Here is a 22,352-nt window from a genome sequence, read left to right as displayed (position 1 = left end):
GTGTGTGTGGTGTGTGTGTGTATGTGTGATGTGTTGTGTGGGTTGTGTATGGTGTCTGTGTGTGTGTGATGTGTGGTATATGTGTGGTGTGTGTGTGGTGTGTGTGGGTACTGTGGGTGGTGTGCCTCCCACTCTGATCGCTCTCTTGGGTCTCCTCTCCTCCCCTGTGAGAGCAGGGCTCTTATCTTTTTGGTTCTTCCCTTAGTCTCCAGCACCAAGTACAGTACTTGGTGGGTAGGGACTTGCTCATTCCTTCAGAGACTGTGTTAATGAATCTGTGTGGTTCTGGGTGTGTGGTTGCATACATGTGTGGACATTTTTGTCTCTGGCATCATTCAGGAGACGTGGTTTGGCTCTGGACACGACCTTTAGAATTGACATGATGCCCCAGAGAACACGTGCTCCAACTTGCCACATTACAGGTCAAGGAAGCCAAGGCCCCAAGATGAGAATCCTGTGCCCCGTGGAGCAAAAATCGTCCAGAGTGTCTGTCCCAGACTCTCCAAACGCCTCCTGGGGTCCAGAGGTCCAGACTCGCTCCTCTGCCATTTGGTCCCACAGCATCCACCTAGAAGGGCAGTTCCCAGGGAGGCTCCTTGTAGTGGTTCTCCACCCAGGCTCCATAGAGGGTCACATGTGGGGGCCTTTGCCCACCTCAGGTCAACCCTAAAGGCCAATCTGCCCCAGGAACTTCTGGAAGTAAAGGTGGGACCAGTTATCAGCACCTTTTAAAGCTCCTCAAGCAGTTCCACTTTGATTTTTCAAAATGTAACGTTTACACTGTTGGCCTCAGAATCATCAGGGACACCTATGGAACCACCCACTTCTACCCCCCTCCCCTGGACCCAGGGAAACAGAACTGCTGTGCCTTGGGTCCCAGGACAGGCGTTTTAAACTCTCTTGGGGGTTCTAATTCTCAGTACAGTCTGAAAACCGCTGCTCCAGTGAGCGTTTCAAGTGTGTGTCCCTTGGAAATTGACACACATCCCCTGAGCATCCTTGCTGTCGGCCAGGAAAGGCAGCCCCACCCCACCAGGCGTGGAGGGAAGCCCTGCTTTCTCCCTCTGCAGCTCCTGCTGATGGATGCCCATGCATGCTCTGCACACCCTTTGCCAGATGCGCTTAATCGTTTCCAGGTGCATTTTTGAAATGCATCCTGAGTCTCATCCAGTACCTGCAGGCACCTTTGCCAGCTCTCACTGCAGGGCCACCCCCCAGGCCTTACACCAACCTGTGGACCAGGATACGAGTTCCTTGTCAGACTTTCCTGCCACGAGCCCCACAGCCCGCTCCCCCCACCCCTGCCCCTCAGCTTCAGGGGCTGCCTCTGCCGCAACTGGCACTGGACTTCTGTGTCAGCCCAGAAGTACCCCATCCACAATGCCCAGCCCGCAGAGAGTTCCCTAGTCTCCAGTGAAATGTCACATAGCAGTGGCTGAAGGGAATTGGAGCCTATCATGGGCACTGACTTCAAGAAGTGGGAAATGGTGTCTTAAGCCACTCATCAGAAAGAAAGTCCCAGCTGGGTCCTCTCTGATGTGTCCCGGGGAACCTTCACCTGCACGTAGGTGGGAAAGAGAAGTACACAGCCCCCATTTGATGAGGCAGGTTCAGCTTCTCCAAGGCTAGAGCACACAGTCTGGAGGTGACATGGAGTCCTCTGTCAAAACCTGGGCTGGTGGTCCTCTTATTTACAAAATCCATGCATCCTCCCCCTGCCCCTAATAAGTATATTACCCCAAAATACCCTGTGCCTGGAGACTGCGAATCTGGCATCATCTGAGACTAGACATGGTAAAATGTCTCCAGAATACACCATTCACTCTTGACTTGCTGTTGCTTTAGATCACTGTTTTACAACAGAATAGAGGAAGTGGTGGGGGAATGCCTGAGTTTCCTTGGAGAAATAATTGCGATTATTGACAGGGTACTGTTGTAACTCGAACAGTCCCATTCCTTCCAGAGAGCTTTTTGATTCCAAGGTCCAGAGAAGACCCTGGACTGTGCACAAATTCTTAGCATATATTTAAATTTACATTTGTTTACCCTCCTCTCTTTTCCTCTCCTACAATGCAAGCAGGTCTCAGTTGTATGTCATGGTGTTTTTTCCATAGTGGAAAGAACAATAGAAGTTGTGTGTTGGATTTAAATAAATATTTAATTCATGGAAATGATCTTATATGTTTTAAAACAGCCTTTAAAGCTATTTTTATTCTCTAGAAAGCGCTTATTATAGGTAAATTACACATTTTACTACCGGAGCATTAGGTTTGCCATTAGTACAAATTTAAGGCACTACAAAGACCAGTAGATAATGTTAATTTCAAATACAGAAACTAAATATATTTTGTGCCTTTTTATTACTCATTTTCTTTTAAGTTTTATTGACTGCTTTTTATCTTAACTATATGTCTTTACATGCTGCAATCATAATGCACTGTAATGGTATTAATATTTTATAGAATCGGTATTTATAGTTCTTTATTTAGAAACAATGAAGTAGGTCTGCAGATATCTGAGCCCGTCTGGAATGGTGCCCTCCAAATAATGATAAATTACTTGTGCAGTATGCCATTTGCTAATTATATCCATGATTTACTGCAGAGCAAGACTTAAATCATTCATTTCAGTCTTGCGTAACAGTGCCATAAAATTTTTAGGTTTAAAAATGGTTTCCATGTGTATAATTTAAACAAATTTTAGAGCTATTGTATACACAAAATATTGCAACCACCCATTTGTTACATACTTTGTCTTTTTAAACTTCTACTTTTAATGATCACTGTGGTTGAAATTATTATGCTTAATTTTCATAATCATAGCTTTTAAATCTACAGCCGTTTTCACATGTTAGATAAAGAAAAAGATAGCTAATTGTGTGTAGATAGTATGTCATTCCTGAATAGTCCCAAATGGTACAAAATCATTAAAAAAGCTTAAGAGTACGAATTATTCTTCTATTAAAAAACAGTTGTTCTCTAACTAATTATTAGTTTGAGCTGCTTTGTTTCCAAGAACAAATGTTGATCCTTCTAGCCTTGTTCAGCACACCAAAATGAGATTAACACTTTTTTTTTTCTCCTTATACCAAAATCTTGCAGGTGAGAAACCCTACAAATGCCCCCACTGTGATTATGCCGGTACCCAATCAGCTTCCTTAAAATACCACCTAGAACGGCACCACCGGGAGCGGCAGAATGGAGCTGGGCCACTGTCTGGGCAGCCCCCGAACCAAGACCACAGGGACGAGCTGTCCAACAAAGCCGCTTTGTTTATCAGGCCAGACATCCTGAGGGGCGCCTTTAAGGGGCTCCCCGGAATCGACTTCAGAGGTGGCCCTGCATCTCAGCAGTGGACGTCAGGAGCGCTCTCATCTGGAGATCACACAGGACAGGCCAGTGGCATGTCTTCTGAGGCTCCTTCAGACACCCTGAAAGGCACTGACCTTCCTGCCAAAAGCACCCACTTCTCCGAAATCGGGAGAGCTTATCAAAGTATCGTGAACAACGGTGTGAATTTCCAAGGGTCCTTGCAGGCGTTCATGGACAGCTTTGTCCTAAGCTCCTTGAAGAAGGAGAAGGACTTGAAGGACAAAGCCCTCTCTGACCCTCCTTCCATGAAGGTCCACGGGGCGGACGGTGGCGAGGAGAAGGTGGGCGGCAGGGTGGCCCCCAGGAAGTCTGAGAAGTCTCAGTATGAGCCCCTGGACTTGTCTGTGCGGCCGGATGCTGCCTCCCTCCCGGGCTCCTCGGTGACTGTGCAAGACAGCATTGCGTGGCACGGCTGCTTGTTTTGTGCTTTCACAACATCCTCTATGGAGCTGATGGCCCTTCATCTCCAGGCCAACCACCTGGGCAAAGCGAAACGCAAAGATAACACTATCGGGGTGACAGTCAATTGCAAAGACCAAGCCCGGGAGGCCAGTAAAGCGGCCTTGCCGCCCTCGGTACAATCAAACAAAGAGATGGCGCTTTCCACCATGATGGGACCTCTAGACTCGGCTTCCGAGAAGATGGCCCAAGGACAGGTCAAAGAGACTCTGGGGGAGCAGAAGGGCGGCCCATGGCCCAGCCACGTGGACCCCTCATTCTGTAGCTTCCCATCAGACTTCTACAAGCAGTTCGGTGTTTACCCAGGCCTGCTGGGCTCGGGGGCCACCAGCTCCTGCCCCAACAGGGAGCCTGACGGGAAGGCCCACTCCGAAGATGACGCCCCGATCCTGATCCCCGAAGCCACAAATAAGAACACTACTGATGACCTCTCGGACATCGCCTCCTCGGAGGACATGGACTCCTCCAAGGGAGAAAACAACGAGGAAGAGGATATTGACACAGAGCCGGAGGTGATGAGCAAGCCGCCTGCCCTGAGCAAGGACGGGGGCAGCGACAGCGGCGACGGCCTGCTGCCCACAGGCGCCCCACAGCCTGTCCAGGGACTGGTCTCTCCTCTGCCCCAGGCGTCGGAGAAGCAGTGGCACAGCCCGGGCCTTCTTCCAGCCCAGGACCCCACGGCGGGCCTGCCCAAGCCGGAGCGGGGGCCCCAGGGCCTGGAGAAGCCGATGAACGTGCTGTCAGTCCTCAGGGCCTATAGCTCTGATGGCTTAGCAGCCTTTAACGGACTTGCAAGTAACACAGCAAATTCTGGATGTATCAAGAGGCCAGACTTGTGTGGTAAGTTTTAGAATCCTCTTCCTTTAGTTCATTTCCCCAAAACATCAGTGCTTATTTGTGTATTTTTTTAAAATGGGGTAAATTTATCCATGAGCAGATTTTGAACTACACATAAAATACCCCCAACTATGCTGTATACGCAATGTAGACAATCATGAGAGTCAAATTCATTTAGAAAGTGTTGGACCTCATACTTTTGTGTTTCAGTTTGCATTATTGTGATCTGAAATGCCTGTACTGAAGGCATGGAGAAGGGGGCGGGGTCTCACAGTATGAACCACTCCCGTTTTTTAATCCATAACTTGAGGGGGACAGGAAAAACTTAAAAAACAAAAAGAAAAAGAGACCTGGTAACTTGCAAACTTTTTAGTCTTTTCAACTTACACATAAGATGCCTAAAGATAATTCCTTACTGCTTTGCTAAGCCAAATCTGCTTTCTGAAACTTTTCTTTATAATGACTTAGAGGATACTAAAATCATATCACACTAACCACAATGTAGAAATAAAGTGACCCGCTCTCCAAATAGGGAGATGGTTGTGGGGTGTTTGTGATTCATCTTCAGACATATCAAATGGCAGTTACTGTGACTTTGGCCTTCTATTATTGCCTTCTGTCTGTCTGTCTCTTCACCCATCTGTCTGTTGTTCTAACAAGAAGTGTACATTATGAAGTCCCTGGTTAGCAGTGTTGTGATCCTGTCTGTCTTGGATTTATGCCTGCCTGATCTTGTTAGCAAATTGGCAATTCTTTACTTCCTTAAAGAATATGTTTACTCCAAAGTAATTCCAGATCTTAAAAAGTAATGCTAGATTTGAAGCCTAGAACTGCATCAAATGAATGTCGGTGTGGGCAGGGAGGATCAAAGTCATTCTCTCAGCACCCAGATATTCTTATTTGAAAGTCTTTCTCCAAATTGAAGCTCAGTGTGTTATTTCCAGCCCCAGATTTCCCCTCTAGAGACAAATGACCATGGTATCTTCCCATCTGTAGCTCAGGAATGCATTTCTGTGACTTTACTTGTTCAAAAAAGGAAGCAAAGTAGGAAGGGAGGGGGGGAGGGAGCAAGGAAAGAAGGACAAGAGGGAGGAAGCAAGGAAGGAAAGAAGGAAGGGAGGGAGGGAGTGAAGATCCTATTTAACTTCTGAATCCTGACATTCCTTTTAGCACAGAGCAGGATTCAGCAAGCTGGATTCAGTTCATAATTTAAATTGATATATTTCTTTTTCTCTCTCCTTCCCTAATTCACTAAGAACTGGATCAAGCAGTCAGAAATATTTTTTGAATTGTCAAAAATCACTAAATGGATTTCTGACAGCTCAAAAAAATATTGACAGTTCCTTATGCTGAATGATTCATAAGGCCCCGTTAACCAGCACCCCCAGATCTATTTTTAGTCACATACAATTCATTACTTTTGAAGCTGTTAAAAACAATATTTAAAGGAAGGAGAAAAGGGTTTCATGTCAGTCCAATTTTTTTTTTTTCTTTTCTTCCAGGGGAGCGATGTTTGTCTTTTTTTTTAATTTATTATTGTTGTTGTTTTAAGTTTGTGATTGGAGTACTTTCTTTTTCATTGTTGTTTGGGGATTTTTTTTTTTTAAGTCTATTTTCAGTTCTTTCAAATACCTACGTAGGACCATAGTTCCTGCCAGGAATCCATGCATCAGAAAAGATCAAAACCTGGCATGTTTATAAGCTCATTATTATTGAAATGAGCTCACATTACCCCTATTAATTTTCCCATCGTCCTATCAATGCCGAAGGAAGGCTGCCTGCCTTTGAGGAAGCATGCCCGCTTGTGTCCTTTTGCACCAGGCGAGGGTGGAGGGGAAGCGGTATCAGGGAGTCCTTTCCTCTGAGCTGTAGCTCTCAGGCCCTTCTCCCCCTCCCCAAATAGCAACTCCCCACACTCCCCTGACATTTCTGGGGTACAAGCAAAAGCTTTGCTTAGTCAGCCTTTCAGCCACTGAGTGACAGCCTGGTAAGTTGCAGCCCCTGTCCTGAAAGGGGAGTTAAGACCCTCAGCCCAGCCACGGTCCAGGGTACCTGGTTGCTTCCCAGCGGGGTATCCAGGTCCCACTACTCCACCTTGAACTCATGGAAAGATGCCAAAAGTAACTCCAGCCAAAAAATGCCGATTTTTAGAGAGCACAAGTTCTGCATTTCATTTATCCTCATTTCTTCTGCATCCTCTTGCTTAGTTTGGGAGCAGGCAAGAAAGCCCCTTCCCTGGCCTCTGTGTTTGCTTGGGTAGGGAGGGATATCTTGACTCTGTCCAGTTCTCATTCCCCTCTCCCACGTTGGCCTACCATAATCAAAATCCTCTTCTTAATTTCTTGCTGGCTGTTGTGACATGGGAGGGCCAGGCATATTCATCCTTCCTAAAAACTGATATCTGGGAGGAAAACTTAAATTCACTGAGCTACAGAGGGGGCATTTGGGGCCATTTTTCTTCCTGTCTAGTCTACTGTTTTTTTAGCATTGCAAAAAGCACAAATGATAGTTGAAAACCTCAAACTCCCGTTGGCTTGACTTTGCCAAGGTGGATATGATATTGGCACAAGGAATCAAATATTCCTAATGTTTATTCCTTCCTCTCTGCTCCACTCAGAATAGATATGCGTTTTCAAACAGGCTCACCAGCTTGATAGCTGGTTTCCTCAAGAAGCTGGGGTTTGCACAACCAAAGAATTATTCTGATAGTTATCTCAAGAGAGTTCGGCATTTGATTTTGCCTGGTTAGTAAACCCAAATCCCTGCTTTGATGCCCCTACAAACAAGCTTGTCGGAGGAGCTAACGTCCATCTGTATCTATTCTCATGGGTGTAAAATTGTTGGGAGAAGCATCAGGAAAGATCTTGTTCAAGTCATGTAGAGCCCTCTTCCCACCAGAGTTCAGTGGCTCTGTTGACACAGGCTGGTGGAGAAGGGGCCTTTAACCCTCAGTTTGTGGGTGATCCTCACGTTGTAGGCTCTACTTCTGGATTCTTAATTCTGCATGCCTGCTTTCTAACTTTTAAAGCTCTGGCCCTACATTCCTTAGTGTCATAGGCCTGGGGTCTTGGCCTATGTGCGCTGTCTACTCCTAGGCAATACAGAAGTGAGAGACAACCAGGAGAAAGGCCATCCCAGCCAGCTGGGTAGGGGAGGCATGCAGCATTTGCCAACATTGAGAGCTTGAGCGTGAACTTCTAAAGATCAGAGACGTGTTACAGATGATCCTAAGAAGGTGACTGAGCCATCTTGGATTAAACGGAAGGGCATGCGTTGTTGGCTTCTAGAGTGAGTCAGGTCCCACTCTGGGCCTGATCACATTACAAGAAATCCTGCTCCAATCAAAGTCCCCAATTTCCAGGCTCCAGGCATGGCCCACCTTTCTTTATTCTGTTGAAGAGCATAATGTACAAGGGCACTCCCATGCCGTGGGAGAACTTGGATGTGCCCTTGGTTTTGTTGGAATGGATTTGACCTTGGTCTTGTAACGGGACAGGATCCATGTGATTGTCTAATAAGAGGGGCCAGGGCAGACCAGGGCAGCATTCATATCCACTGAAAAGACAAGGCAGACAGCTCCTTTGTCTAGGCTGAGAAATCTGATGAACTGTTGTATCAGCCAGTAGCTTGGAATCTGAGAGTGCTCCGTTGGGCCCCAGACCACACAGAGGTGGGTCTGCACAACACCTGTGGGACTGGCTGCATGGCCCAGGGACAGAACTTGCTTCACTCCAGAGTTTGTGGATTTGAAGAGCAGCCACGACTTTTATTTTTGAACCCTAGATGGATGACTGGTAACCATGGTGTGTTGAGCAGAGTTTGCTCTATGTTCTTTGGTGAGTGCCCAAGAGTAGGGTTGATGGTGAAGAACTAAAGTCAAATTAAGGGAAAGGGAGTGAGCAGGGTACAACCCCTCCTTACTCTTGGAGTTACCAGCCCTCAGGGAAGCCCAGCTGAGTGAGGAGACCCTAGCAGCTTGTCTGTGGTGGGCCTGAGGTCCTTGAACAGTGGCTCCCAGACCAAGTGACCCACTGAGCCTGGGAGGAAGCAAGTGAGAAGGCAGGGTCATTAACAGCAATTGATTCAGTATTCGCAATTAGGGGGCAACTGGCTTCCCTGACCCAAATTATGTCTGAGACCAAGAGTTCTCTCATGGCAATGAGAGAATGAGGACCCCTCCCCTTTCCTGGAAAAAAAAAAAAAAAAAAGATAGGTTTCAAAAAGCTCTGTGCCTCAAGTATTCTAAAATGTCTGATGACATGATAGAAGCTCAACTCTTTTTGAAATGTGACTTCTGTCCTCCAAAAACCTTGTTGATTTCTCAGCATAGGCAGTCTGGAAATATTCACCGTTTTACCAGCTATACAGTCTAGAGCAGCTACTTTCCTAGGTTAGAGAGTGAGCCCATTAGGCTTGCAGGCTCTGTGGTCTCTGCTGGGCAGCACAGAGCAGCCAGCAAGCAATAAGGAAACAAATGGGCATGCCTGCATTCCAGTAAGCTTCATATACTGACACAGCAGTGGGCTAGAATTGGCCCAGAGGTCCTAGTGTGTCCACCCCTGCTAGAGTATAAAGAAGGTTGCATTGCTGTGGTCATCCCTAGAAAAGATATGTGAAAACCGTCCTCTGCAACCCCACTGGCCTGTGAGATGATGCGGGCAGGACTCAGGTCAGCAGCTGCAACATTCCATCTATTGCCGTTTAATGCCAGAGATGTAGGAGATTTTCTGAGAGTGAGAGGGGACTTGTAGACCCACATGGCCTGGAGTAGCTTTTTCTGGAAGGTCACATCTCTGTCTATGCGTAGAAGACTTGCAAGAGAATACCCTCCTCCGTGACTCATGGTGGGTCCACAGCCGCCACCACCACAGCCAAAGCAGGCAGACAAGAAAGACACAGGAGCTCTTTGATGGACAGAAGCGTAAGGATAAAAAGAGATGATGGAGGTAGAAGAGCTTGGATAAACGGAGCTGATATTTTCTAGAAGAGATGATGTCCACATTAGGCTATCACAAGGAGGTGATGTCACTGCCCAAACATCTTTGGGTTGCAGTCGTCCCTTTTCGCCCTGAGCAGGTACAAATCTTACTTTCCATCAAGGTTATAGAGACACATTTTATTTCCTTATGTCTGCCACACCAAGTCACTGATGGCTATTTCTTGGTATGTGGGTATGTTAGCCTAGAAGGCAGTTCTAGCAATTTAGTGGTGACATCCCATCACTGTGGTCACACCCAGTTTCTACCCAGTTCGCCTCCTGATAGAAAGCAGGTGCTTCAGAGTAGGAAATGTCTTACCACCTCAGGCTTTGGCCAAGAAATGGCTAATGTCTGTGGTTAGTCAGGGATTTCCAAGCGAGCTGTGGCTGGGGTGTGTGACACTGTAAACACTGCATATGTATGTATGAAGACACCCAAGCACAGGCTCTCAGTGCATAGCCCATGATAGGTGGTATATTTTTCGGTCTCGTGGACAATTCTAAGTTTTAAGGTGTGGCCCTGAAGTCAACAGGTCCTAATGGAGAAAGAAAATTAGTTTAAAATGGCACAGAAAGAGAACCACCAAATCCAAATCCACCAAGTGTACAGGTGCCCAGGTTCAGCCAACACATGGGAGGGCAGTGAGCCTAGGAGGCCCAGGGAATCTCTGTCATAGGGTCTTGTCTTTCAAGCTGCCATGCTTTATTTAAAGCCAAATGAGCAATTATCCTCCTCTTTTCTTCTTCCTGAGCTGACTCTTACTATCAGCTTACAGACACTATGGATAAAGCACAACTTTTGCACTCCCTTTCTTTGTCCAGTTTTATCATTTCTAGGTTGGCTGTTGACTCCCATTGTCCAGGCTGCCCCCAGTCATAGTGCATGTCCAGGGCCTGATGTTAGACCTCGGTAGGGAGGATCAGTTGGCTTGTCCTGAAGTCCAGGGGCAGATCCTTTCAATTAATGCAAATCGCCACCCCATCCTGCATGCTCTGCCCCTGCTGACTGCCTCACAGCTGGCTGCAGAGCCTTTCCCTTTGTCTCTGGTGGGACAAAGCGCAGGTGCTATCCCCTTGGGGTCTCCCACAGAAACCAGCACCCTGGACAGGCTCTCCCCTGGCCCCATCCAGAGCCTCACGGGGTACAGCCTCTGGGTGACAGCCCTCTCCAAACTCTTTCGGCATTCTACTCCTCCTCTCTTTCCTTCTGTTTAAATTAAATGGGAATGCCACTGACGTGATGTCGTTTGCACTGCGGGATGACAGAACTGTTGTGTGAATACCATTGTATTTGCCAAATGGTCCACTCGTCATTTCAGAACAAACAAATGGATGGTGTCTGTAAGTCGGCAAACACTGGTGACATTTAGCCTTGTTTATGTTCCTTTCCTTTTGCTGCATATTTTTGGCTCCAAAAGCTACTGTCTGAATCAACAGTGCCTCCGAAGCAGAAGTCTGGTAGTTTTCATTTTGGTTGCCGTATCCATGTTCTCTTTGGATCACATGATACCTGTTGCCCAGGATCAAGCCTGGGCTGAGAGAAGAGACCAACTAAACTCTTTGGTTCAAAACATACATGCCTGTATACAGTAATTTTCCCTCCCTAATGATGACTTCAAATTGGGAGAGAGGAGGAGAATGCCGAGTGAAGAGAGTGTTTTCAGAATGGACATCCACATCCCTGGGGAAATGCAAGCCTCCAGGCAGGCCCAGCCACCGCCATATGCAATAGGAGCAGAATGACCCTATGTGTATCTTGAGTGCTTTTGGGGACCCTGGGCTTAAGCTTTGGGGTCTGCCTTCTGAGGCTGCTGAATCAAAGTGGTGGTTGGCATGGACAGCCATCTAGCTACAGACATCTTAGCTGCTGAAGGAATCAGGTTCTTTCTTCTTTTTATTCAGATGTTATGTGCCAAGCCCAGGTTTCAGATAAGTAGTAATTATCTCCTATTACTTAGCTCTGATCAACAGCACCTCTGCATCTAATTGCCAACCTGCTCTAATCACATAGACTATTCTTGCTTTAGCCAGAGATGGAAGGACCAAATTTTATAAATATTGCTTTATTGTCATCATTCCATTAACCAGTTAGGGAGTGTGGCCCTGCCCTTGCTTTCGAATGCCTCTAGCCCACATGGTTTCTGGATTGTTTAATGAATCTGCACATTTTCTTGCAGGTAAGTGACACCCCCTGTTCTAGTCGGTCTAGCTGGATTTGCCCTTGTCTGTTCGTGCTCCTCGGTGGCTATCTGCAGCTTGTTAATCGTGTAAAGTCAAGAGAAGAATGTATACACATATGTGTGTTGAATAAATAATTACTATTGGCATAGGTATGTGTATACACATGGCAAGCCAACCTACAGTCTATATAGCAAAGAATCAGGGAGACTAAAAATACTGCCCCATATGTTCCACGATTAGCGAAGGATGGTGAAGGCTTAGTAACTTGAGCGAGAGAGAAAATTCCCTCCGAGTCATGAATTCTGCAAAACAAACACTGGTGGATTGGAGCCCCTTCACCTGTGGAAACCCTGTTGGCGGGGGGGGGGCTTCCGCTCAGCACAGCTTCTAGAAGCGGGCCCTGTGATGGTCTCGTTGGCATTACTGCTTGTGTCCGATTGTCCTGTATTTTGTAACACTTAGAAGAATACAGAAAAGTGCAGTAATTCTCTTTCTCCATAGTATTTAAGCAGTAATATTGCTAGTTTAATATTGTGTCAGGTCGTCACGTTAACCAGGAACAGATGACAGTAAAGTACCAGTGAACAGCACCTCAGCATCCACTCCTTAAAAATGGTGATTGAAGCAAAATGTGTAAACTTGTACTGGGTTATCGTGTGCTTTGGAATAGAGTATTGTTGAAGTAATTAGAAGATATATGAAGGTGTTCCTGGTAATGAAGGCATGTAAGTTATAATAATTGTAGCTTTCTGAATAAGTGTCAAACTATATCTCTAAGTGTGCTGTATGCTGAGTTACAAGTTAGGTCATTTATGAATGGAATGTAAAACAATACTAAAAATGCTTCAATAACTTATCTTGGTATTGCTAATAAAAAAAGCTGTGAAACATTAGTGCAGTTTTGAGTCATTATGTTAATCCACTCCGCAACACCCTCCACCGTGACATCCCTCTGTGTTGGAAGCCTCAACAGGACATTCAGGGACACTAGAGATGCTGTCCCATGGGCTGTTTGCTGGGTCACCTGCCATGTTTTCCACCCATCTCTAGGTGGCCCCAAGAGTTAGAGCTCCTAAGCATACAAATGTCAAGGCACCTCCCCATTGGGTGGGGTGACCGTGGTGGGTTTGGGGAGAGCCATCTGTGTGCACAAGTGTCTCTCGGGTGGGTGATTAGACCCCACGACAGCTCACAGGCCCTGTGTCCCTCATCCCCTGTGTGGAGGATGACACACGCCTGGCCTTGGTGCAGCAGACTTTACCATTTTCTTTTCATCCTGTGGAGCATAGTTTTACATGGAAAGGCCCTTGGAATTGCTGGAGTGTGGAACTTCATCCACTGCAATATTTTGGTTGTGCCCTTGTCTGTTGAAACAGGCTTCTGCCAGCTCCGCCCCCACCCCCATCACAGCAGGAGGCATGAAGCAAGGATTTAACTTTTCTTTTGTGATCGCTTAGGTTTTTTTTTGTCCATGAGCTGGACTTCAGGTACCTAGCACTTCAACAGTGTTACCAAACTTCTCTAATTGGGCGTGTTTTGTAAACTTCTAAATTCCATGCACATGCTGCTGCCTGGCTAACTGGTCCTGGGGGTGGGGGAGGTATTATCATTGTTTGACCGAATCCCAAGCCCCAAGCATGGTCGCCCCCTCTCCAAATAAATGAAGTGTCCTGTGTGCAAGGGAGTGGAAGCCCAGAAGTGTCCACTGGAACATGCCTGGCCCGTCAGTAGGTCAGCCTTCTCACCTTGACTGCTGAAGATACTCCCTTCAGTAGGTCTCATGGAAATTGTCCAAGCAACCCCAAAGACCATAGAGTACAGGATTAGGTTGTGTCTTATTGGAGATGAGAGGCGAAAGTGAGAGATTCTGGGAACAGGATACTGTTCCATGAAGCTGAGAACATGCTTTGTGGGTTCTGATGGAAAACTTGGTGGACGCCCACATGCCTAGCCAAGGTATAGCTAGTGACCCCAACCACATCTACCTGGACCAGCTTTGACCAGCAGTGTGTAGGCAGAGCCTGAACCGAAAGAGAGACTCTGGGGGTGGGGTGGGGGGATCCCATCTTTGTTTCCAATGCCACCTGAGTCTGGGGAACTGCCCTGGGACAAGAATTCATCCCTGCCCTTTCCTGGGTCCCTGCCTCCTGATGGCTCCATGAGGCCTGCATCACCTCCTCACACACACCAAGCCTCTGTGAGCCTGTTCTCTCCACCAGGCCCTGAAGCCACGTTGGGTTTTAGAAGCCACATTTGCATCTCCCAAGGAGGGGCTCACCACTATCCACTCTGTGAAGGCAAGGGGCACCCTCTTTAACCCCTGGCCAGGATGCAGTGGGGACCAGAGGGCTCTGTTGAAGGGCCTGGGGTTGAACACATAGTCCCTGGCACTGTTCTTCATTTACAGTCACGTTGCACACTGTGGGAACCCTTGCTGAGACCACCATTCCAGCAGGGAAGGGTCTGGGAGTCCAGTGCAGCGTGAGTGGCCAGGTCTTGGCAACAGAGGCAGAACCGTTGCAGGAAACAGATCATCCTGGCTCCTCGTGCTGACGGCAGGAAAGTTCCCTGGGGCCCCCTATCCAGGCATCTATTTCCCTCTTCCCTCCACGAGGGCTCGATTTCCCTAACGGGGTCTCCACATTTCCACTTTGAAAGCAGGGGGTATTTCCTGGGTTGCTCCCCTGGGGGAGCTTCTCAAGCTTAGAGGAGACCTTTGTGGATTTTCTCCTCCAATTTTTTATGAGCTGCCCCCAGCCTCCTACCCCCTCTCATTTCACAACCCTCCCTCCTCTGCCCCCTTCTTCCCCACCTCCTTCTCATTGCCCTACCTCTGGGGAAGAACTCCTTTCTCACCAGCTAAGTGTTCTTGGGAACATCCTGTCTGTGACCGTGAGGGAGCTGGGTGCATCCAGACCTCTGGATGAGCTGACTTCATTTCACAGCTCAGCGTGGGGGCCGGCAGTCCTGTTTCTGGAAGCCTGCCTCCCCTTCCCCATCCCCACATGGCATTACAAAAAGCGCAACTTGTTTGGACTCAGATTTGGGGCAACCCCAAGCATCCCCTATGACTCTACCCTTGGTCCTAAAGCCTAGACCCTTCTAAGCAAGGATGGCCCACTGGTCTGAGGTGGAAAGAGGGGAAAGGAGTTTCAAGGAGGTAACTGTGCTATGAGATGGGATAGACTGAGGGGAGAAGGCTTGTGCAGCTCATGGTGAAAACTAGTCTTCAAGTCCACTTCTTCAGTTACTCATGTTTCGAAGAAACTCAGATGTTCTGGTGCAGGGGAAAAGAGTCAAAATTTTGGGAGACGATTTCTTCTTACCTATAGTCACTTTTTCTCAAAGAACATCAGGATGAATGAATTACAGCCCTAAGTGTGCACCTCAACATGTTCAGGGTTGTCTGCGCAGGAGTGGACTTTGTCTCTAGAGCAAATGGTGCATTCTCAAGGTTAAAGCTGGGAAACTCTGCACAGCAGTTTCATAAGCAAAGATCTCCATCTGTGCGCCCAGAAATTGGCTGGCTGTATGAAGGGTTTGTCGTTCATGCTCTTTGTGGAGTTGTTCAGACACACCCATCTAATGGTAACCCACTGCTCACAAGGTTAAGTTTTCTTTTTGAACTTCTGTTGTTGTCAAATTAATATAATATACTCTCAATTATCCACAGAAAAGGAGAAAGGCAACCAAGCAGGGAACGCAAATTTGCAATTAATTTACCAAATTATTGCTCTTTTTATATGATGGACAAGTTGTTTTTCTCTTTGGAACTCAAGTGTTTTGTATGTCCTGGGGGGAGGGCTGGGGCAGTCGCAAGGACAAGCCACCCAACTTGTCCCCGCACCTAGGGACCGGGTAGAAGCAGGTGTCTTACTGGGGTGCAGAGGCCTCAGGGTTTAACTGGGGGGTTCACAGAATGTTGGGCTCTTTCTTGTCAAGGCGAGTCCATTAATCTTCTCAGTCTTTCAGGAGCCCATGGCTGACCTACTCAGGGGCTCACCAGAGCACAGCCTGACATAAGGAGCGGGGTACAGTTTGTTCAGGTGGGGGGCAGTCCTGAGAGGCATGTTTGAGGGTGCTGACAGGGCTGCCACTGACCAGGGACTAGGCCTTGTCCCCTGGGGATCCTCTAGGACACAATGTGACATTCACCTCAGAATGACTCCTGAGGGCTGAAGAAACTGGGGCATTTATCCACCAGCTCTGCAGCTCTCCATAGTTGAAAGGCACTGCAGCTCACCCTGGAGAAGGCGATGGCACCCCACTCCAGTCCTCTTGCCTGGAAAATCCCATGGACGGAGGAGCCTGGTGGGCTGTAGTCCATGGAGTTGCTACGAGTCGGACACGACTGAGCAATTTCACTTTCACTTTTCACTTTCATGCATTGGAGAAGGAAATGGCAACCCACTCCAGTGTTCTTGCCTGGAGAATCCCAGGGATGGGGGAGCCGGGTGGGCGGCCGTCTATAGGGTCACACAGAGTCGGACACGACTGAAGCGACTTAGCAGCAGCAGCAGCTCACCCAACAGTGAAACAGTCACAATCAGAGAGAAACAAGAGGCCACTGGCGTCCTGGGGAGCCAGGGGGAAGGGGTCGGGCACAGACAGCATCCAGCACAAGCCAGAACCCCTTGGTCTGAGGATTTTTACATCCCTGGTGCACTGCAGAGGGTCACCAGTCTTCCAGAGCCCAGGGTGAGGGCAGATTCATACTCTAAGGTGAGAAGTGAACTGCAGATTTTAAATATTGGGACACGCACTCAGCTCAGGGCCAGGCTTTCTGGAAGCTGGATGGACGGCTGACCCGGGGGTCAGAGGACCTACAGTATCTGTAGATACATTCACACTCCAAGGAGCTTGGAGAAGTCCCCTCAGTATCCTCTTGGGTCTCAAATTCTATGGCATTCAGGATCCCTGTTTCCTTAACTTTTCTGGTGACTCTCTAAGACTCCATCTGTTCTAGAGTCCTCATGAGCACTTAAGTCTTGCAGGGTCCCAGATGTGGGCACCAAGTTGGTCTTCCCACAAGTACATGAATGTGTGGGGTTTCAGTCTGAGAATGGGGCATATGAATACTTGCTTCTTCATCAAGACATTTTTATTAACTCGTAAGAAGAGCATTGAGGCATTTCCCTTCTAATTCTAGAAGTTGGTCAAAATTTTTTTTTTAAAGAGGGAGTCAATAAAAGTGGATCTTTGGGTTCATAGTAGTGCAAGAAAAATCTGATTATTTAACTTTTTTTCATTTTACAACCTATTGTATTCACAGCAGAGCTTGGGTATTTTCATGATGATTAAGGTTTCCTCAAGTGCTTTACTGACATCAACTTGATAATCCAAGGTGCCCCTCTTGGGTGTGACAGTATGTAGTCCCTCTTGGGAGCCCCCCACTCCCACCCAACACTCCAACCTAGTAACACTTAGAAGGAAAGGTGGGAGGTAGGGAGAGAAGAGGGGTCATGCTGTGCTCCATCTTGCATGCATGGGGCATGAGGAACAATTCACATCCCTTTCCATATCTGCAACCCTTCCACTCTTCCATCCTCAGCATTCCTGTGGCCACTCAAAGTCATTGTTGGCTAGCAAGCCCCCGAGTTTGGGACAGTGTGTACTATCTCCAACTTTGAACTCCTCCATTCCTTGGCTTTTGTTTAATTTAAAAAATTATCTTGGAGTATAGTTGATTTACCATGTTCTGTTAGTTTCAGGTATACAGAAAAGTGATTCAGTTATACATATCCATTTATCTATTCCTTTTCAGGTTCTTCCCCCATATAGGTTATTACAGTGTACCAAGGAGAGTTCCCTGTGCTCTACAGTAGAGTTGGGGTTGATTGCTCTAGTTTTGTTATCCATCAAAGGATACACTTGTGTACCCTCGTGCATCCTCAAGACAATGAAATGAATTTGAATGAGTAAGTTGGAGGTTGGCAGATCATCCACATTTCAGTTATTTTAGGATTTCTGATGCCATGCAGGCCCCAGGCAGGGTTGCCATGAAGACTCATACTCCCTAAGACCTTGACAAGTGGAGAGAGAATTTGGGTAAGGTATTGCAGAGCATGGAGCTCCTCATTCTTGCCAATCTGTACTCACCACCTGAAGGCCTCTTTCTAGACAGCCTCACTGGGATTCCATCCCACCCACGGAGAAAGGTGTGCTGGGGTTCAGTGATCCCATTCCTGGGATGTGCAGACATCATCCCTGTTGGCTCCAACTGAACTCGTTTTCTTGTTTTTTCTTATGCTGCAAAGGATTTACAATTAGGAGATTTTTTAAAAAATGTCCAGTGGTCAGCTAGCAGGAACAGTGCTTCTTATACAGTGGCTTTTGCTTTATATGGAAACTTTGGGCTTGAAGTGTCATCTCAAAATCACATTCAGGCAATTCAATTTAAATCACCAGGGGGATTTTCTTGAGAACTTTGGGATAAATGCCCTCACAAAGTGAGTAATCCTGTCTCCTTTGCACAGGTGCGTGCCTGGACTTCTTTACTGTGGGGCAGCTCTGGGAAGCCCCAGCTCTTTTTCATGACACAGGAGATGCATGGGTGCAGAGGCAGGCTGACCTCAGCATCCTGGGACACACGGGAGGGAGAGAGTCTTTGGATTTGGGGTGGGGCATGAGGGGTTTCCCAGTGGTGGGAAGAGGGGTTCCTGCGGGGACAGTGCTTCTGGTTGGCCTTGTTCAGGCTTGATGGTCTGAGACAGCCGGGGAGCAGGTGGGGCCTGTAGGTCTCAGAATCTCCCAACTCTACATCAATCCAGAGTCTGGAGGGGTGGGCCTGGGATGGGAGGACAGACAGCCACTGTGAGACCAAGAGCAGGAAGGATCAGACAAGGAGAGATGGGTGAAGAGCAGTGAGTCAGAGGTGCAGATGAAGAGAGAAAAGAGAGATGTGAAGGTTGGAGTGCAGAGTAGGGGGAAGGCATGAAGAAGGGAAACTGGAGACCTGGGGAGATAAAAGGGAGGAAGGAGACGGTGAGAGAACAGAAAACCAGTATGAACAGACTAAAAGAAACATGATGGAGATGGCATCTGGAGGAAAGTAGGAAATAGAGTGAGGAAGAGGAGAAGAGCCAGCAGAACAGAGAGCATGTGGCAGGGAGGACATTTCTGGAAGCCACCTGGGGTTTGGAGGTGGTCAGAGGGCCTGCGGCCATGGGCAGGGCGAGGGTGAGGGGCAGGGGCCAGGGGAGGCTCTGAGTGTAGCACCTGGTGGCCCAGGCCGGCTTCCCAGCAGCGCCCTCCCCCTGCTCCCCACCACCAGCTTCAGGAGGAAATGCTGCAGCTTAATCAGAATTATTTACAAGATAATGGTCCATTGTTTGCACTAAGACAGATGTTGACTGTGGGAACTTTGTGTTTTATGCTCCTTTCCCTGCTCTGCCTTCCCTGGGTGCAGATGGGATCGAAGTCATGTGAGTTATTATTCCCCGAATTGGAAATTTGGAGGCGCCTTCACCCCAGCCCCTACTTGGCTGGGCTGCCGAGCTGGGCTGGCACCAGGCTGGCAGGCAGTGAGCGGGGACAGTAGCTGCTGGCGGCAGGGTCAGCCAGGGCCTGTGGTCCCCCTCCCAGCCCCTCGAGGCAGCCTGTGATTAAGAAGGTCTTGTTTCCTTGAGGGGCGGGGCGGAGCAGTAGCCTTTGCTGGTAGACAGGAAGGGCACTCTCTGATTAAGATGCACTTGCTGTTTGTTGAGTCAGGAGGTCACAATTGACATCTCAAATGAAGGTGGCCATCTGGCCTTCTTCTTGCCAAAAGGAAAGAGCAGTCCCTCTGGGGTGGGGGCTTTGTATTCCCCCTTTATTTAAACTTACGAGAAGGCTTCCTCTTGTCTTCTGGGGTCACTGGGAGGGCCAGATCTGGACTTGTGATTCCTTCATTCCTCCTCTAAGGGTGGGGTTGGCTGGATGAATGCCTGTCCCACCTACTCACCTGGAGAGAGCCTGTCCTGAAGGAGGAAGGATAGGGTGGCATGGGAGGACGTGCCTGTCATGTCTCACTCCCAGCCTCACCTGCAGGCAAGTGGGCCCCTCCAGTGTCACAGGCCCAATGCCAGCTGGTCCTTCTTCAGCCTTTCTGGTTGCCAGTCACTTCTGCATAACCAGACTCACCTGTTTAGCAGAACCCATCTTATGCATGAGGCCACCGAGGCCACAACCTGTCAGGTGACTTGCCCGAGGTTCTTTTTCTACTCGTTGGAAAAGCCTTCCAACTTCTCAAGCCATGAGTGTCCCATTGGAGAGCCTCCCTGAGCCTCAGCTTAGTCTGTGCACACAGGTACCAGGCGCCTGACCAGGAGCTCAGGGACCACAGTGTACGCAAATACACATCAGGTGCTGCGCTGTAAGCCTGGCGAAGAGTATATGCCAGATGATAGTGGGTTTCAGCTACATTATTCCATGTACAGTTGACTCATGACCCTGGGTTCCCCTGGTGGCTCAGACGGTAAAGAATCTGCCTATTATGCAGGAGACCCAGGTTCAATCCCTGGGTCAGGAAAATCCCTTGGAGAAGGGAATGGCCACCCACTCCAGTATTCTTGTCTGGAGAGTTCCATGGACAGAGGAGCCTGGTGGGCTACAGTTCATGGGGTCACAAAGAGTCACACAGGACTGAGCGACTAAGGTGACCGATTAGGGTACTTGGGGTGCTGATCCCCTACACAGTCCAAAAGGGTATAACTTTTCACTCCTCCAAACTTAACTACTAATAGCCCACTGCTGACTGGAAGCTTTACTGATAACATACATAGTTAACATATATTCTGTACATTGTATGTATTACGTGTCATATTTTTATAATAAAGTAAGCTACAGCAAAGGAAATATTTAAAAAAACCATAAGAAAAAATACATTTGCAGCACATACATATATTTATTGAAAAATATCCTCGTGTAAGTGGGCCTAAGCAGCTCAGATCCACATTGTTCAAAGGTCACCTGTATTGCATTTCCAGTATCAAGCTATGACAAAGGAAAAAAATCAAAGTAATACAATATCATAGAGTCATATTTGATGCTAAAACCCCCAGTAGTGGAAATGAGAAAGCCACTTTCTCAGCTGAGTGGAATCAGACCCGCCATTTGGACAGCCTGAGAAAGTCTGATGGCCATTGCTCCTAACACTGCCCCTGCCCCCTGGATTCCTTGAGAGGTTGCCAGAAAGCAATTATAACTGGAGGTTTTGTCCCATTCTAACCCAGCATCTTGGCTCTGGTGTTCAGGAACATGGCTTTATCCTCTTGATCTCCCCATGCCTAAGTGTCACCTACAGGATCAGGTCCTCTGAGCTACCCCTCCATCTACCAAGTTTGGTTTTAAATCATAAATGCTTAGCTATGTGCCAGGGCCAACTCCAATTTTAAATACCATATGTATATATGAAAGTGAAAGTTACAAATGTTATTCTTTCATCTAATCTTTATATTGTAAAAATCCCCTGAGGTAGATGTAATTTTTATTCTTCCCATTTTGCATATTGGAAAATGGAGGCACAGAGAAAACACTTACTTACCTTACCCAAGGTGACTCAGCAAGCACACGAGGGTCTGATTCATTCAGGCAGTGGAGCTATCCCGAGATGACATTTTGTTGCCTCACCCTGTGGGCTTTCCCAAGCCTTTAATCCTTGTTTGCACATGGATTCAGTCGCTTCGGTCGTGTCCGACTCTTCGCGATGCTATAGACTGTAGCTCTCCAGGCTCTCTGTCCATGGGATTCTCCAGGCAAGAATACCGGAGCAAGTTGCCATACCCTCCTCCAGGGGATCTTCCCCACCCAGGAATCGAACCTGGGTCTCTTACATCTCCTGCACTGGCAGGCAGATTCGTTACCCCTAGCGCCACCTAGGAACTGCTTAAACCTTGTTTGGGATATGCCAAAAACGAGCAGACCAACAAACAAATAAATAAAAATAACGTTTTCTTGCCATCCTGTAGATCTGGGTCCTGGGAGAAAATGTGGCAATTCAAGCGGAGATTGCACCCATAGGTAGACTCTGGGAACAGGCAGGATAGGGTGCTGGGTGTGGTCAAATGTGCTCCATGTGACCCACCCGGCTGAGGACTTGCCTGTGATCCTGAGCAGGTCTCTTCCTGTCCCCTCAGCATCCTCACCTCGTCATGAATGAGAAAGTCCCACCAGATCATCCCCATCCCAAGATTTCTTCCATCTCGTGGTCTGCGAATTAATTATTTTTAAGGCTGTATTTATTATACTTCTCAACCTCCAGGAAAAGACTGTCTACCCAGCCCTCCCCGAAATGAGAGGGCCTCAAGGAAACCTGACCCCTCACCTTGCAATTGTTCTCTGGGGTCCAGGTTGGGGAGAGTGGAGAGTGGGTGGCCCAGGGCACCAGTGGACCCTCCAGACAGGGCTGCCATGGGCTCAGCCCCCAGCTGTGAGGGCAGCAGAGGTCAGACTGGGATAATATTTATCAACCCTCTGCCCACTGTGTCAGGCTCTAACCAGACCCCAGCGTCACTGGAGATCACAGATCCTGTCTTTTAAAGGTCCCA

The 22,352-nt window shown here is 47.9% G+C and overlaps 1 protein-coding gene across 3 annotated transcripts in view; it reads left to right on the top strand.

The window, feature by feature from the left end:
• Positions 1 to 22,352, top strand: part of ZNF536 (zinc finger protein 536) — a 450,290-nt gene that overhangs the window by 294,699 nt on the left and 133,239 nt on the right. For 2 of the 3 annotated variants that reach the window (XM_040253951.1, XM_040253950.1), the window contains exon 6: positions 3,102 to 4,670. In XM_040253951.1, coding sequence (XP_040109885.1) covers positions 3,102 to 4,670 — 1,569 coding nt within the window. Of the gene's footprint in view, positions 1 to 3,101; positions 4,671 to 11,822; positions 12,720 to 22,352 lie in introns of those variants that run through there. The other variant, XM_040253952.1, reaches the window with a different exon arrangement.

This window comes from Oryx dammah, unplaced genomic scaffold (assembly GCF_014754425.2).
Source record: "Oryx dammah isolate SB20612 unplaced genomic scaffold, SCBI_Odam_1.1 HiC_scaffold_13, whole genome shotgun sequence".
Lineage (NCBI taxonomy): Eukaryota > Metazoa > Chordata > Mammalia > Artiodactyla > Bovidae > Oryx > Oryx dammah.
This window is presented reverse-complemented; position numbering and strand designations above follow the sequence as displayed.